Source organism: Pollachius pollachius (genome assembly GCF_949987615.1).
Source record: "Pollachius pollachius genome assembly, chromosome: 3".
Taxonomy (NCBI): Eukaryota; Metazoa; Chordata; class Actinopteri; order Gadiformes; family Gadidae; genus Pollachius; species Pollachius pollachius.
In genome coordinates, this window is record NC_136936.1 from 49,424,602 (window position 1) to 49,442,213 (window position 17,612).

Sequence of the window (17,612 nt, forward strand, 5' to 3'; positions counted from 1 at the left end):
CACGCTCCAACTTCATTCCAACACAAGCAGTAGCTGAAACGGATGGATCTTGATGCTGAGTGCTGTACTGTCAAATAGGGCCTACTGAAAGGCCTTATATTCGGCCCAAAATACTGTTTATGAAATCTTAAACTATCGTAATTACGCTAGATAAATAATACATAAAGTTCCTAATAGTGTAATCATCCAGCCAACTGAACTTGGTTTAAAAAAATGCACAAATCTACATTGTTGGCAAATTGTAGAGGACATGTTGCCCTGATTGAGTCAACACAAATGGCAATTTGATGAATATTCTGTGATAATACTCTTTTACCAGTAGATGGTACTAACAACCATTGTTCACGGGATAATGATTTGAGGACTCGAAATCTATCGTTAAGAAAATACATGTAAGCTCATACATGTTAATATATTGCGCAGTGTATGTCCATGGTTATTCATTCTTATACACTGAATTATAATTAAATGTGTGTATATATATATATATATATATATTCGTGGTCAAAAATATTGAGTACAAACCATAGACGCACTAACTGCATTAGCAGAGAAGCCAATAATGTAGATACGAAATCGCGTTGTGTTCTCGCGGGACTAGGGCGTTCTCGTCACGTGATCTGTTCCGCTCTACGCCTGTAGTCGTCCACGAAATGGAGGTGATTCTCTCTCAATTATTTTCATATTGCGTAATGTCAAGGAAACTATTACATGACCTACCAGTTGTAACGAATAGCTCATAATGCATGCCTTATATATGTTTAACGATGGCCGAATTGGCCGGTTCTGTGGTGTTATTTCTCGCAGCAGGTCAGGCGTCATAAGCGCCGTGTAATTTAGCTTAGCATGTTAGCATCGTCCGCCTCGGCGAAGCGTACAAAGGGGCCGACCCTTCACGTTATACCACCGGGATGAACATGCATATGCATGGACTTTGTCATGCTGTTGTGGCCGTATGCTTAGTATAAACCCGCTGAGTTTAAAGCCAAGCCGGGGTATCTCTATGCGACAGACGCGGTGTTCAGATAAAGGGAAGACGGGTGTCCTGGACCAGATCCAGTCCTGCTTGGGCCTGATCTTGATAGACTGACAGGCCGCTGTCCAATTTACACAGTAGCTAACGACCATCCCCGAGTTGACCCCTGTTGTAACAGTTAAATGAATCACCCTTGTGTTTATTTAGCTTGCTCGCCCCGAGCATTGAGCTGGATAGCCATGTTAAACGCACAATCAACGAGCGCTAATTGCCCCCCCGTTCTCAAAAAAAATGTAATAACTCGTGTTTTTCTCGCATACATTTCCAGTGTCGTGATTCCAAGGAACCTGAGCAGCTCAGGAAGCTGTTCATCGGCGGTCTGAGTTTTGAAACCACTGAAGAAAGCTTGAGGGCCCATTTTGAGCAATGGGGAACGCTTACAGACTGCGTGGTATGTACAATGTGGGCCGTATGGGCGAAGAGGCCAATATTGGTTAGGGGTAGCCTAAGGCGGATAAATGCAATAATGGATGTTTGTTGTCCTGCAGGTGATGAGGGATCCCAACAGCAAGCGATCCCGAGGTTTCGGCTTCGTAACGTACTCCAACGGGAGCGAGGTGGATGAGGCCATGAGTGCCCGACCGCACAAAGTGGACGGGAGGGTGGTGGAGCCGAAGAGGGCCGTTTCCCGAGAGGTAAACAAGCTGTTAAGCTGCATCAACGTATTGTTTTCCATACCCATACAATTTGTGATGTCTACTTGTAACGTATTGAAGTGAGCAGAGGATTCCATACAGGAAACGTCTCCCTCTTTTTTAAATTAATGTTACTGTCTTGTTCTTCCGCTGTGGATCCCCGATTGGATCTTGGACTGATGAACAAAACCCTAATTTAACCCAAAGGTAGTCTCCAAGGGCTTCACAGCTAACTAACTCCCCACATCGTATCGTCTGGTCTGTTTCAGGACTCCTGCAGACCCGGCGCCCATCTGACGGTGAAGAAGATCTTCGTGGGGGGCATCAAGGAGGATACGGAGGAGTACCACATCCAGGAGTACTTTGAGAAGTACGGCCGCATCGAGTGCGTGGAGATCATGGAGGAGCGCTCCACGGGGAAGAGGAGGGGCTTCTGCTTCGTCACCTTCGACGACCACGACACCGTGGACAAAATAGTCGGTAGGTTTGGTGTGATCGTCGGACCTACCATGACTAACGCGTTGGAAAAGGACTTAAGCTGTCCTGTTTAGCGTTAGTCAAACAAGGCATTCAAACTGCAGGGCGTGTGGTTTGATTTACTGTCTTCCCCGACATGTAGAGTAAGGCATTAATACTGCTGTATTAGGAGTTTGATTCCCTCTGGGGTAAAGTCTGGATGAACTCATTGGAATGTAAGGTGAGGTGACATGATAGCACGAAATCCTCCCGCAATTCAAAAAATCTAGATTTATAACATTTGTTTTTGCAAATACTGCTAAATCTGAATATTATTTTATTAAAGTCTCACATTGTGCTTTCCGGTTGTTTTTACAGTCCAGAAATACCACACCATCAACTCTTACAACTGCGAGGTGAGGAAAGCCCTGTCAAAACAAGAGATGAACGCAGTGTCCAACCAGCGCAGTGAGTATCCGTACACCAGTAGTGCCCCGACTTTCCAGGGGCTATTTCAACGTGTTGACCTCGTGTCATGTTAGGGACTTTGTCTAAAGAAAGTCTCTTCTCATTACCGGTCGAGGTGGTGGTTCCGGAAACTTCATGGACAGGGGTGGTAATTATGGAGGTGGTAACTTCAGAGGTAAGGACCTGCCTTTACACACACACACACACACACACACACACACACACACACACACACACACACACACACACACACACACACACACACACACCTACCTAGTTCAGTGTTTTTAGGTGACCGACGGTAACGCCTTGTTCTGCAGGTGGCTACGGTGGAGGGCGTGGTGGTTATGGCGGAGACGGATACGATGGATATGGTGATGGTAAGCAGTCAGGTTTAGCGACAGTCAAAGGCAGTGCTTCCGTCCACTTAAGAACAGTCAAAAGATTAATCTGCTTATCTCTTCGCTATTTGCCTGTAGTTCAGGTTCTCCCCTGAATCTTTAGTTCTGATTTGGGTGTTCCCTCAAACAATCGTTTTGACAGATGCAAAAAAAAAAAAAAACATAGTTTCATCAACACTTCTTTTTACCTAGAAGATTTTCATAGGGCATTATAAGTTGACTTCAGTTGACTCTTAAGAAATGAGTTATGGCGTTTGATCTTCTCGAAAACAAGTTTTAAAATCCCGACTACAAATGTTTGTGAACCCTGTTTTGTGGTCCAGGTGGAAACTACGGTGGAGGTGGTTTCGGCGGTGGCCGCGGAGGCGGTGGAGGAGGGGGTTATGGGGGTGGAGGTCCCGGATATGGGAACCAGGGTGGGGGCTTCGGCGGAGGTGGATACAACGACGGCTACAACGATGGAGGTGCCTCCTCCAGTTTACCATCTTAATCGATATCCTTAGTTCTTTTTCGGCTGCCATCGTTGATTCATCTTACACCGGAAGTGGAAGCGCTAGGCTTTGTTGAAATCGAACTCTCGTCACTCTCAGGAAACTTTGGCAGCGGTGGAGGAGGAGGAGGAGGAGGTGGGAATTACAATGACTTTGGAAACTACAGTGGAGGCCAGTCCAATTACGGACCGATGAAGGGTGGCAACTTTGGTAGAAACTCGAGTGGACCATATGGAGGTGAGACAGGTTGGACAATAGGATGACCTTGGATAAGACGGAGGTTAAGCATCCTTAATAAAACATTCTACATTGTAGTTTCACCTGCATGGCAGGTTGTGTGACAGATCCTGCATTGAAAATATACATGTCAATGAACACTGTTTGTTTTTCCTAGGTGGATATGGCTCTGGGGGTGGTGGTGGAGGAGGTGGTAGTGGTGGAGGCAGTAGCGGAGGAGGCTACGGCTCCCGGCGATATTAGCCGTGTGACTGACCCCCTGGTAAGTTCACTGTCTGCCCGGACCCTGATCACACAAAGAGTACAGAGTGCACCGGTAAAGCGTAGATTAACTTTGTTTTATCCTGTATCCATTCAACAGGCTTCAGTTCTTAGCAGGAGAGGCGAGGAGGTGAGCAAAGGAATTGTCAGGCCAGCTGCAGGTTACATTGAGGCAGTGAGTCAGACACAGAACCACAGCTAAATGGGAGATGTAATTGGCGAAAAACAAAGGACTTTGGTGAAGAAGTGTAGATGATACCTTTCCGTACTTGTGTTAGATCTTCCCTTTCTCAACGTTTTTCTTTCCTTCTGTGCATCTGAAGTGTATGTATTGTGCCTATGGTATGAGGAAAAAATATCCTTTTTTTATTTTTACATCTAAAGTCAGTTCCCTATATCATTTTTATTTCTTTTCTTTTTCCTGTAGATTAGATTTCTGCTCGTATGCCTTTTAAATCAACCTATTTGTCAACTATGGTTTAGACATACACCCTTTTACGTAGAAAAGTATACGTTTTGTTGAAGTTTTTATGAATTCTGAGTTGAAGCGTGTATTTTGATTTTGTATTTGAAGCAGATTATGTATTTCCTTTTAGTGTGTCGTGTCTGCAAACAGTCTGAATTAGAAATAAGGGATCTTTCACTATACTTGTACACAGAAAGCAGAATTCTAGATTGTTCAAGTATTTTGAGAAGTAGAAAACAAATAAAATTGTCTAGTAAAGTGCCATGAAGTTCAGTGCGTCATTGGATCAGCAAAAAGCTCATCAGAAGTGTATTAATTTCTTTGTCCATACCTTGTAATTATGAGGTATACAAAATTAAGTTTTTGTCCCCCAAAAAAAACAGTTTTGTTTTCCACATGTATTTTTTTATTCATTTGAACCCGGTTGGAGGACAAGGGAGTTTTGAGTAGAGTCCTCAGGCAAGGGCCCGCAGACTTCACATGTTCAAGTGTTGAGCCAGTAGGAGTGTAACAGCCAGGAACTCCTCCAAGTGGTCCTCAGCATCGCTAGTGTGGAAGATTGCAGACAGGACCTCTTCAGCCCCAGCGCAGTGGACCAGACAGCATGTTGAGACAGAGAGAAGGCAGCATCAAGCACACCGCCAATGGAGAAAAGATTGCAGTGTCGTGGCCCCGGTAGTGAGCGTCCATTTTTTTCCAAGGCTAGCTAACCCTTTCGACAGCCGATGCTAGCGAAGAAAGACTAGTACCTGGACACATTGCAGTCAGAATACTGCAGTTTTCCACATTCTAGAGTTCAGACGTTACAGAAGAGAAGGGAGTGAGTATTTCACTAAAGCTTGCTTGGGAAGATGGACCAGGTAAGAGTAACTGCTTTGCTTGATTTGCAGATATGGAAAGAGGAATTCTCTTCATGAAAATCTGTAAAGACCTGATAACAAGGAAGGTACTGGATGGGTAAGATTTGTTTTTCAAAATATTATGCAAGGTTGCCAACTATTCACTGCCACTCCCTGAACGGGGAATGTTCTCTATGGAGTGCTGTTGTCTTTAATGGCAGACCCAGTAGGTGGACATGCAATTATGCTCCATACTTATTTGTTTAAAAGCCGGCAACGAAAACAGCTTTTGTACGTCATACTACAGGTTCTGCCTCAAAGACAACACTGTTCCAACTCTACTGTATGTGTTATATATTCTGACCGGAAGATATGGAAAGCCAGAAGGTAGCTGGATTCAAATAAAAACAGGATGTAGGCCAAGGGTGACATTTGAATGCAGCAAGGCACACAGGTTGATGAATCAAAGGGTTTAAAGGATTTGGAGGGTTTGTTCAGACCCAAGGTTACTGACAATGTCTGTCAACATGTTACCAGCCATGAATTATGTTCAACTAATCCCAGAGGATGTACGCATGTTACAAAATTAGGCAGTAGGTGAGCTATTGACATCCTTAGTCTTCCAAACTAGTATTTTTGCAGTTCCCATATCCTTTATCTTGGGTTTGTTCAACACATGTAAGCCCAAACGAACTGCCCTGGCTTGGTGGTTTTGCCTATAGGGCTTGTACATCAGAATGCATTATGAGCTTTATTTTGTTAGGCGATACTCCTCCATCTTGTGATTTCCCGAGAGAGTTCTAGGACTGTAACCCTAAATCAACATAACTATTCTGTAACATAGTTTGCCACGTCTTATAAACGCCAGTCTCTCACATGACAAAATAATTGCTAAACAGCGACCAACATGCAATTACTACCATAACATTCCTATGCTCTTATACAACCAAAATGGAGGCAGTCATTGAAATGTGACATTGTGGTTCTGTTTTTTTAAGAATACGTGCATTGGGATATTTGTGTGGATGGTAATGGTTTCTTTTGTCATTGTTTAGTTATCATACCTGAATTCTTAATACAGCGTTCAGTTGGTAGCTTAACAGTCACTAACTTTCCTCGCTCAGAATACTAACCGCCGTCAGCATTGCGGTGGTGTGTTATCACGAAACAATCTAGCCAGGGCAGTTTGTATGCACTGATGGGTGTTGTAAAAAACAAAGACACTGCTGTAGGTGCTGCTCAAACACTCGCTTGAACAAAGAATTGATGTCAATGGCTCACCAACGGCTCAGTTTGTCAATGTGGAAAATCATGGTTGCCTTGCATCACAGCAATATGGCATCTATAGCCCAACACCGCCTGAAAAATTCACAAATTCATATTATTCTGAAACCTCCAAGTTCATTTTAGATTTCCAAGGGGTGTTGTCAAAGGACATAGACCAAATTGCCCTGGCTATGGGTCTTAGCCAACCAGCAAAATCCTTAAATTCAAAGTGATCTCCATATTATCACACCTGTATATTTATTGTTCACAAGTTACTCATATAAGGCCCACTGAGGAAATGACTGCACTTATTGGCTATTATTATTACACTAGGCTATTCACAAGGGTTTATATAATCAATTATATTTATGACAATTAGTCATGTTTTTTAGTCATAATTTGTGTTGTAATACGCAGTGTTGAGTTCAGGGATGAGGGCTGAGGCCAACATGTTTTTGATGTTTATTTTTTTTTAAATGGGCAGGATTTTTCCATTTTCTGCAGTAAATGTCAAGAATAAACTTTGATTAAAAGTTTCCATCTTCATTTGATTACCATTCTGTCTGTGTGGTTCCTCCTCCTTCTCTTACAATTCACACCAACGTGGATTCGACCGGACTACAATAGCTAGTGTTACTTCCCTAGCAAACGTTTTCACTAGCTAGCTGAATAAAATCAATATCTAATTGATAATGCTTTTTTAATGTCAACTGCTACTTCTGTGAACTGCGTAGACATCAGTTTATAAACTTAACTAAAACATGAAACCTATTGTGATGTTCTACGACAATACATTTAATCCAATATGAATCTTGTATGTGATTTTATTTTCTTTAATCTATATTTTGTTGCAACTCATGCCCAACTATGATCGACAATTTATTTAAAGTCTTATCTTTAAAGGGCCCATAGAGAGTATACTAATGGATCATACTACTGCTCCCCAGTTACGTTTTATGGAAGCATATATGTAGCAAAATTCAAATGGCAATGCAATTTGCAATTCAATAAGTCATTACATATTTTTTTTTATTTTTCATTATTTTTTTACATCACAAATTGCAAATTGCATTGCCATTTGAATTTTGCTACATATATGCTTCCATAGAGTGCAATGCAATCACGGGGACGCTATAGCTTTTCAATTAGAATAAAGGAACTCAAAAAATTTGACAATGTTATTCTATTTTTATTATATCTTTTGCAAATTTTATTGAGGATTTCATTGTCACTGCATATTAAAATACACTTTGAATATCGTATTTACAAATTACATTATTAAATTGCATAATGGATTTTCAATTGCATAATGTAATGTCTTATTAAATTGCAAATTGCATTTCTATTTGAATTGCAAATTGCATTGCCATTTGAATTTTGCTACATATTTGCTTCCATAAAGTTTGGCTTGTAACCAAAGGTTGTTTGGGGGAAAGGGGAAACGGAGTTGGTGAGCAAAGGTTGTGTGAGTGAGAGTTGGCCATGGGCAAACACTCGAGCGCTCTGCCTGTGAACAGGTTCCTCCGGTAGACTAATGTGAAGTACTCATACCCGCTTCACACTTGAGTTCATAGATCAACACGAGTTATCGCACAAATGCCAGTGGGTGTATTTTCCATAAGCTATGGGTGTGTGGCTTACAGAATATGCAGTTGTGTAAGATCAGGTGATCTATTTTACGGACTGCATTCTTTAACGAGGTTCAATCCTTTGGAGTTTCAATTCAATGTTACGAGTTTGCTTTACTTTTATTCGCTCCTTGGTGACGTCACCTCACCAGAAAGGCACGTGTAAGAAGTTCCACCAGTCCATCTGGGGATAAGGATGACTGTTAAAGCTGCGGTCACGCGAGAGCAGCGAAACCAAAAAAAAGTATAGTTACCGAGGCTTCGTTATCGTATTTTTAGAAAATAGTTCGTTTACCAGGCATAACAAAAATAACATTGAACTTTAGCCGAGTGTTATTGGGTTAAAAAAAAGCTCCAATATGTAAAACAAAAGCATAGATTTTCCTTTAACCAAAGGCTAAACTAGTATTACAGCAGGAGTTGTAGCCTTTTCACCAGGCATCTGGAAACGTTCATCGTCACAAGCTTGAATGTCTTGAAAGAGACGGAACGTGGAAAGTAATGCTTAAACATATGATTTCATATAGTGAATTCCAATGTGTGTCGAAAGTGAGATGTACTAGAGTAGATTATTGTAGATTACAACAGCTAAGACATAAGTGTTACACAATGATCGACTTAGTACAATATGGTACTTTTGGCATCATTAATTGTAAATTTTACAGAGAAAATTGGTTGCACTAATACGATAATCATACAACTGTCAACACTGGACCACAGCGCAATGTCGCGTTAAAATAAAAACATAAAACCGATAAGTTGTGGTGTAGGAAAAGTGTTTATTGAAAGGCCAAAGGATTTAAAAAAATCGGGTCAGCAAATCGAAGCTTTAACAAAGTAACAGTGATTGAAACGAGTTTCTTAAAATACTAAAATATATATACAATAAAATACATATTTGAATGGCAAGGAAAGTTTATATTTACAAACAATATAGGAAAAGAATCTCAATATTAGAAAGCGGTACAAAAGAAGTAAAATATCAAAAATATTACAAGATTTGGGAGGAGAAAGCAATAACTATATAATAGCACTGCTGATCTACATATTCTTAAAGCCGAGTAACTACAAAGTTATTGCATAGTATAACCACTACGATGATAATGCAGTACCATATTAATCAGCGGACGCCGGTTTGTGGTCTTTGCTCTTGGCGTGTGTCTTTTTAGTGCGTGGCACCAGAAACACGCTGCCGTCGGTGGTCTGCTGCAGCGAGTAGTCGGACGGGGAGTAGGGCTTCCCCTCCTCGTCTCGCAGCATGCTGAACACCTGCAGGTACAGCGTGCTCAGCTGGTGCTTCATCTTGCGCAGGCTGCTCCCGTTCTGGCTCCTCTCCATCTGCAGCAGCTCCTTCTCCTCCGTCAGGGAGTCCAGCTCGTACTCCAGCCCCACGATGTTCTCCATCTTGCGCTTGCGGCAGTTCTGCGCCGCCACCTTGTTCTTGCCCCGGCGCCGGATGTCTCGCACCAGAGCGAGCTGGGCCTCGTTGAGCTGGTGCTTGGACATGAGCTCGTTGAAGTCGTCCACGGGCAGGTTGATGATCATGTCCACGGTGAAGGGGATGCGGAGCGCCCGGGCCCGCTGCTCGTCCCGGGAGAGACGCACCTCGGAGCGCCTCTTCTGCTTGTCTTTGGTGAACGGCCCCTCGCTCTGTCCGCCCTCTTCCGCGGGCTTGGTGTTGTGCAGCTTGGGCTTCTTGTCCTGCTGTGGCTCCGGCGGCCCCGCCTGCGACAACACGAGTGCACTTTGCTGGAAGTCGTCGGGTTGGAAATCCAAGGAAAACATCTCGGAGTAATCGGACTCGGCGCTCCCGGGGTTGAAATCCAAGTCGTCCATGTCGCTGTCGCTGAAACCGAAGGAGCCGTCGCCGTAGACGGACTTCTCCGGGGAGCTGGCGTGGGGGCTGGTGTTCAGAGAGATACCCGAGTCGGAGTCGGGGACCTCGGCCGGGGGCTCCTGCTTGCACCTCTCCAGCGCCTCTCCCGGGGGCGAGTGGCTGTGGGCGTCCGTCGCGTTTAAAGGAGGCTTCTTTGGTAGCTCTGGCAGAACGCTGCTTTCTAGGTGCTCCTTCACGTTGGCCTCCACGGCCTCCGGCGGGCAGAGGACGGGGTCGGGGTAGAAGGCGTCGCAGAACCCTTTGGGGCCCAGGGTGGCGTTCCCCATCATTGGTTCGGGTGCGACCATATCGTGAAAGACTTCCTCGAAGGTGTTGATGAAGGTGGGGGGGCAGGCCTCCACCGGGTTGGGCCCGACGTTGGGGGCGTTTGACAGGGGGTAATATGGATAGTTTCGTTCTTGTACGTCGGGGATGCTCGTGGGAAGGTATGCAGTTGTCTCCAGGGGGTCCTCCATTTGCAAGTTCAGGCAATGCTGGAAAACACAAACATCTGAATAAGTACAACCCTCAAGCTCTCGAACCTACACAACAAGAACAGTACAAATGTAATAGCACTTCTTTATTTCCAATGTGTCATTGTAATACTCTACACACAAGGGCAAGCGCAGATATCGTGATTGTAGTTTAGCCACTAAAATAATTGAATGTTAGGTCGAAGTGTCGCTAAGAAGAACTTTTGGAACACTTGACTGTGCGTAAAGTAAGGCAAGACTTAATTGTCTACGGCATTTCCTGCCTCCAATGTGCAGAGTTATAAGTCATACTAACTGCTTACACCAAGGAGCATGTGTGTTACACAAGATGGCTGAATAGATGGTTCCAAAACATAAGAAACTCAAGGCCAAAGTGGAACTGATTTATGTGTTGAAACATCTCCAACCATCCCCCTCTTTGTCTGTAAATGGGAATGGGAAGTGGTCCAGAGACAACATCCCTAAACAAGCATGTGACCCACAGCATGTTTCAAAGGAAACGCAACTCAGATCTCCTCCACACCAGTTCACTCTGAATAAAGCAATCTATTGAAAGCCTTTTAAGAGTCTTCATGGCAGGACAAACACAGGTGCTGCCCATATCCCTACTTACAGGTCTGCTTCTTTCATGTGCCAGGGCACGGTTAGCAGCCCTCACTAGTTTGGTCTGCTGACGCCTCTGTAGAGGGTCAGTTGCTGGCATACAGCTCTGGGCAAGCCAATGCGTATTTAGTTTCATGTGTATAATCATATGTATTGTCATTATTGCATAATTACCAAAAACTGGTACTGGCCCTAGCACTCGTACTAAACTAGCACTATGTCTTTAATATTCAACCAAATCATCTGTGTCCAGGAAACGTTGTGCAAGCTAGTGTTTTCATAATTGATTTACTCCATGTAAATAACCCCCTGCTGCTCTGGGTGCGCCTGTGGTGAAAACAATTCATCAAGGTGGAACGAGATGCACCTGGCTCTGTGCGGCACAGTCCCCTTCCAGTGTAAACATCGCCATGACGCGTACGAGATGGACAGAAGCCTTCCTGTGAGTCCCCCTTGTTGTTTTGTATTAGGTTCGTTAATTAATCTATTGATGCTACCAACCAATGGCTGATCGAACGGCTGGTATTTATTTATTTGCATTCGCTAAATGACTAAATACCAGCCATTCATCATTCACGTTCACTAATTGTTTGTCGTAAAACGAATCAAATTCAAGAGGTCTTCAAATTTGCATCCTACATCGAATGGTGCAAAAATACAGGAAAAGTACCTGCAACTCTGGGAGGGACCACAGCTCCATCCAGGCCTGATCCATCTCTGGTCCCCTCCTGTCTGCGATGATGGGGGCGGGGGACAGCGAGGTCAGGGGGGAAGCGGGCTGCTTGGAAGGCATGAGGCTGTGGGTGTCACTGCCGGGGACCGGGGGCACGGCGGTGTCCAGGCAGGCGGAGGTGTCCTATAAATCACACGCACACAGGCATTAGTCTCGACTAGGATGCAGCAGACCTTTCGGAGGAGGGAAGTGTGATACGAGTACATGTGTTAATACTCTGAAACGAGGCATGGCCCCTACCTCCACCAGGGGGAATGTCTCCGCCAGCAGCTGCATACATTCATCAAATGACATGGAGTCATCGCCTTCTGGGAAGTTCACATTCTGCCGGGGAGATATGGGTTCAGCGATTTGAATAAAACACGACGGCACAGACTCCACAGTATGTTTTTGTGGCGCAGCTCACGTTAGATAAAAGAAATCCCAATGTCCTTTTGAAAGGCCTAGAGCCTAAATCAACTGTGACGCAGCCAAGCTCACAGAATGCAAAGCCACAGAGCCACCTGTGCTCTCCCTGTGTTGTCTTACCGTGCCCAGGATAAGGTGGTAACCTAGCTACTACCACACGCTAGCATCCAATAGAGCAACAGAGCAGGCAGGGGGGAGGAGGGACGGAGCCAAGGAGCCGCCCTTGAATCCCCTAGAATAGACCGTGTCCGCGTCTCCGTGTGCGTACCTGTGCCAACTCCAGGGGGTTGGCGGTCGCCTGCGTCTCCGGCGGTGGCGGCGGCGGCGTCGTCAGGGCGCTGCCGGCCAGCGGCTTGGGGATGTACTCTCCGGTCTCCTCGTCGAGCTGCAGCTGGTCCAGGAGAGCCTTCTGCTCCTCCCTGAGCCGTTGCTGCTTCTTCTCCTCCTCCTGCTCGCTCCTCCGCTGCAGGGCGTGCACCTTCTGCCGGTGGTTCCGGTCGAACACCTCCCGCCGGGCGCCCAGGTCCACGTCCTGCCTCCAGAGGATGTCGATCAGCTCCATGTCCTGGGAAGAGAGAGGCCGCCATTGGGTTTTTTTTTTGTATTTAGGAAGGAGAGCGAGGCGGGTCACGAGTCGTCCCGCCACCCCCCTCCACCGTGTGTTTATCTGCAGCAGCGAGAGCGGCACGGCGAGCCCCGATCGGGGAGAGATTGTCCCTGGCTCCCAGTTGGCGCTGTTGCTGTGTGGAGCGTAGCTGCGCCACCTGCCACACCCAGTCCCTCGGTATCGGTGCGTTGTAGGAAACGTGGGCTGTAAAGTCATGTGGATCGGGCCTTATGAATAATAGATGTGCTTCTCCGTTCTCCCCCCCCCCCCCCCCCCCCCCCACCCCACCGCGAGGTGTTTCCATAACATACCAGCAACCAACGATGTTGGTGTTTGTACCATTCGGCGAGAGAGGGAGAGGATTCTGGAGTTGTTTGTCCTCAGCTGTATGAGGATGCTGATCATTTGGAATAATTTCCTCAGTGTTTTTATAAATTGTGTCTGTTGACAGTTTGAGCCGCATATATTCTCAATTTCAGTCCACCAAGTTAACATGAAGAGTAAGAAGGTTTACAATATTATTCTATGAATAGATCATATGTATTACATAAAACCTAATGGAGGCTTTGTATGGTAGAACTCAAAATAAATAACTATCCTTTTTAAGCATTATCTCTTATATGTTTTGTTTAATGTCAGAATATCAGTGTTTGCATGAGTGTAACTTTATATATACAAACATCATACCATGGATGGCACCACTAGTGAGTTAGGACTATACTATAAAAGCGTAATAAATTAATGTAATCCACTAAAATGTGTACAGCTATTGCATTGAGCAACAGATGTAGAGTTGTAAGAGTTTCAGACTGTGTATGTAAGTAAGAATAATGTTGATATTTTAACCCCTAGACCACACAGAGAGCATATTTTTCAGTAATATCCAAAAACACATTTGCTTGAACATCAGGCAACATTATCAGACTGTGTTTACAGAATAAAGTCTTTCAAAAGGTCTTTGGATGACGAAACCAAGATATTGGGTCACAGGAAAAGCTCAAGGCATGTGACTGCTTTTCAGAGGAGAAAAAACAACTATACCATTTGGTAATGTAAAACAACCATATCAAAATAACATACTTATGCAATATAGAATCTGGTATTTATTTTTGGCCTGCTTAGTAACCTTGGCAATAGTGTCTAGCTTGTGAAGACCAAATTATTACAACCTTTATCAGATGGGAGTCACTGAGGTGAGATTCAAGGCCTAGACACTGTTTCCTTCTACAGCAGGCTGTTAGAGCAGGACGTCAAATAAGAACCCCTCACTGTCTGCGCTTACCTCAGTGTTGCATCACATTCTGTTTGAGGACATGACAGTATGAGGATTAAGTGTCATCAAAGCTTCCGCAAATCATACAAACAACCTTGTGAAAAAACTAAAATAACAAGTGAGAGGGAGCAGGGAGAGCAGGCTGACAACATTTCGGATGGAATGAGGAAGTATCCAATAGTGTCTGGGATCGGCAACATAAACACCTATTGTGGTCACTGGTCAGCCATGTTTTCTACACTGAATAACCACATTGTGCCCCTGGTCACATGTAACATCACACATCACCCCAGGGACTCAATGCGTCCATTTCCTATTTAAGGAATTACAGTGGAAACTCAAAGGATTAATCCACCAGGTTATTAAACAGGCATTGTGTTTTGAACTTACAACCTTATTATTTATTAAACATTGTATAATTAAGTCGTAGTCTTATGTGTAATAAAACAACAGCATGAATAACATGGAAATTGGAAACTTGGGAAGTGATTATTAAGGTAGCCTATCCGGTAAATTCACTGCTGGCAGGCGAACAAGGAAATTGGCGAGAAATACAGAGAGTCGGGAATCCAGCGAAACCTTGGACGAGTCTCCAGATGATCCTCGACCACAACGCATTAACACATGAATAAATAACAACATTTTGAGTTTGAGCTAAATTTCTTCTCGGTTGATTTGGGTTGTTTGGATAACATGGGGGCCCTCCACATGAGTTCACCTGAGACCAGTTTCAGTGGTCATGCACCCTTGAGCGAGGAGGCTGATGAAATACAAGTCCACGTTCAGATCCCCCACCCGCCCACACACCATTTCAACAACATACAGACTACCAACATCATAAAGCCAAGCTACCTGCCTCAGAGCAAAATGCTCAGAGTCCAAAACAAAGTTTAACCCAGAATATCAACACAGGGAATATACAACATTCAGACGTCCCTGGCGCTATGGGCCTATCATAAAACAAGTAGTATAACACACACACACACACACACACACACACACACACACACACACACACACACACACACACACACACACACACACACACACAGTGATATCTGATCACATGCGAATGGGCTGTTGAGGGGAGGGGTTGGCTGACAAATATTACTGAAAAGCTGAAAAGCTCAGAGAAAGACCATCCCGGTTACCATGTTACTGTCAGGCCCACATTGATCCGCTGTCACTTTGTTTTCTTATATAACTTTGTGTTGTGGCAGTCCACAGTATGGAAACGATAGAAACGTCTAGAAGCCCCAAGCCATACCCCTTATTGCTTCGCAGCGTGGGCTAATCCCAGACTGCAATGTGTCCTGATAAATCACGAGACAGAATACCTTTTAAAATAATCATATGAAATTGTGAATCCACTCCAGCTCAACTACTTCCGTTCATTAGTAACGCAGTAGGTCTCCTGACGCCGCCCGGGGAACTGCGCACAGGTTGGGCCTGTCCCGCACCACGAATGTCAAATGGAAATATACCGGGAAGATCCGACCCATCTGGGTTCCCCTCGCTGGTCCCGATAACGGGATCTCCCCAAAGGATAACGAGTAGAAGACCCCCCAGCACCACTGTCCGACCGGCGGCTGTGTATGACAATCATATGACAATCCGCTGCTACGTATTTACCTGTTGACTGGGAAGTATGTCAGGCACCTCAACGTCCATCATCGTGGAGCTCAATGGAAGGGCCGCCTTGTAATGAAATGAAAATGGATTTAATTCCTTAATATCGGGTTCAGAATGGAGAAAGACGGAGCCCAGCGCCGCGACACTGAGGAGGAAATATTGCTTCTAATGTAGCGAAAATGAACGAAAACCCCTGAGCAGCCTCTAACCCCGCCCACAGGTCGTGGCAGCCAACCGCGGGGCTCAAACCAGCAGCGGTGGGATCGTCCCCTCCCCGTCGTCCAATGGGACGTTGAGGGGCGGGGCCTGCACCCACAGTCCACTAGGGCGGTGTCTTTAAGCGCCTCTATTATCAGATCTCTCCTCCAGCGCCCTCCCTCCCTCTTCCTCTGTGTGTATATATAATGCTGCCTGCATGTTTACACGGTAGAGCCTGTGCAAAGTTATGTATTTCCACATTTTTTAGGTATGGCAATAAGACTTATTGAAAAAAATGATTCATCAATGAAAGTAATAAAGTAAAGTGATAAATAAATATGGAGTGATGAAATGCACAAACATCGGCGTAAGTAGTGAGTCCTGGATAAAGCAACCCTATTTATGTGAAGTTGAAAACAGGTTTACATAGCAACATCTGGTGCGGTGGTTTAGCGACCCCTTCTGGCTACAACGGCCGGGAGCTGGAGGCCTTTGGGCCCCGACGCTCCAGGGTAACGTGTCGCCCCGCGGGTTAACGGTTAACCCGGCGCCTGGTCGCCAAGGCAGTGCACACACCCGAGGGTTTCAGGGGGCTTGGCAACATTATACAACTCAACTTTGTGTCTATTCCCTGGCATTTTAATGGAGTATAATTAGCCTCAATCGAGATATGGTGTACTTGTGCCCATTGATTGTACACATGCACCGCGTATGATGTAACTGCTGAATTGGATTTTTGAGATTATACAAAATAAACCCTAAATCCTATCGCTATCGTGTGTATTTTACGTGTAAATAGGGGTATGTAATGTAAGAAGTGTGAATGCAATATTATACAAAGATTTGTTATAAATCATCAAGGTATGATAGACTTGGAGATCTGTCTGTCACCTCACCGTCAAGAACATCACACATTTTGTGCAGCCGGTGCAAAGTGCCACTCTGCAAACCCACCAAAAGGCGATAGTAGAAAAAGGCCTATTTTTTCTTTTGCGCGTGCACGGGAGCGCGCTCACGTTTGGCAGCTCCACGTCGACATTCTTCCAGCTGCAAAGAGTGAACCGCACGGGACTGGAGGAAGAAAGGTAGAAGCAGCACAAGGTATCTCACGAATGGTGTTCCGAGTCCGCGTATGGACATCTTACCCAGTGTCCTGGCGCCTTCGCCTTGTGCTCCTGGCATGACACGTAGCCTAATGTTTCCAGGTCTCTCTCTGCCTCTTTTGCCTTTTGTAATCTACTGTAAGCCCTCGTGCTGTGGAGTGCAGCTGGTCTCCCTGCGTCTACCTCTACCAGGTACGGTATGCGACTTTAAAAACGAACTTCTAAACATTTACTTTTAGGTGGAACACTTGTTTTGACGCACTAGAAACACACTTTTGTTTTTTGTTTTGCAATTTCCTCTTTGCACGTTGAAGACTGCTCCATTATCACCGCGTTTAAAGAGGCAAGTGTCCGCAATAACTTTAAACAGTGGCATAACTTTTTTTTATTGCGTGTATTGTGTAGGCCTACCACATTTGACATATTTGGGGCCATCATTTGCTACATTGTATCTCTTAATTCGTTTCTTTTTGGGGGCGATTACTTCTGGCCATCTTTCAA

At 44.9% G+C, this 17,612-nt stretch overlaps 2 protein-coding genes across 5 annotated transcripts; one reads left to right on the top strand and one right to left on the bottom strand.

Moving 5' to 3' along the window:
* Window positions 1–611: 611 nt before the first annotated feature.
* On the top strand, window positions 612–7,107 carry hnrnpa3 (heterogeneous nuclear ribonucleoprotein A3). 4 transcript variants are annotated; one of them, XM_079731954.1, is made up of 11 exons: window positions 612–659; window positions 1,305–1,427; window positions 1,525–1,671; window positions 1,941–2,151; window positions 2,506–2,595; window positions 2,705–2,770; window positions 2,916–2,975; window positions 3,320–3,460; window positions 3,587–3,733; window positions 3,882–3,986; window positions 4,086–7,107. In XM_079731954.1, the coding sequence occupies exons 1-10, from the start codon at window positions 654–656 to the stop codon at window positions 3,965–3,967; spliced, it is 1,077 nt and encodes a 358-aa protein (XP_079588080.1). In that variant the 5' UTR covers window positions 612–653; the 3' UTR covers window positions 3,968–3,986; window positions 4,086–7,107. The 4 variants fall into 4 exon arrangements, with proteins under 4 accessions (XP_079588080.1, XP_079588082.1, XP_079588081.1 ...); XM_079731956.1 differs by having other exon boundaries at window positions 3,587–3,724; XM_079731955.1 differs by having other exon boundaries at window positions 2,711–2,770.
* A 1,836-nt stretch (window positions 7,108–8,943) lies between these two features.
* Window positions 8,944–15,967, bottom strand: nfe2l2a (nfe2 like bZIP transcription factor 2a). Its single transcript, XM_079731948.1, has 5 exons — window positions 15,811–15,967; window positions 12,567–12,863; window positions 12,131–12,214; window positions 11,828–12,013; window positions 8,944–10,554 (listed from the first exon to the last, which is right to left on the bottom strand). The coding sequence occupies exons 1-5, from the start codon at window positions 15,850–15,852 to the stop codon at window positions 9,301–9,303; spliced, it is 1,863 nt and encodes a 620-aa protein (XP_079588074.1). The 5' UTR covers window positions 15,853–15,967; the 3' UTR covers window positions 8,944–9,300.
* Between the last annotated feature and the right edge of the window lie 1,645 nt (window positions 15,968–17,612).

Excerpts from the sequence above, each read along its gene's own strand:
- hnrnpa3 (XM_079731954.1), top strand. Across the intron at positions 1,428-1,524 it reads GAACGCTTACAGACTGCGTG|GTGATGAGGGATCCCAACAG; the intron begins GTATGTACAATG and ends GTTGTCCTGCAG. Across the intron at positions 2,152-2,505 it reads CACCGTGGACAAAATAGTCG|TCCAGAAATACCACACCATC; the intron begins GTAGGTTTGGTG and ends TTGTTTTTACAG.
- nfe2l2a (XM_079731948.1), bottom strand. The coding sequence starts at position 15,852 with ATGATGGACGTTGAGGTGCCTGACATACTTCCCAGTCAACAG. Across the intron at positions 12,864-15,810 it reads ACATACTTCCCAGTCAACAG|GACATGGAGCTGATCGACAT; the intron begins GTAAATACGTAG and ends CTCTCTTCCCAG. Across the intron at positions 12,014-12,130 it reads AGACATTCCCCCTGGTGGAG|GACACCTCCGCCTGCCTGGA; the intron begins GTAGGGGCCATG and ends TGTGATTTATAG.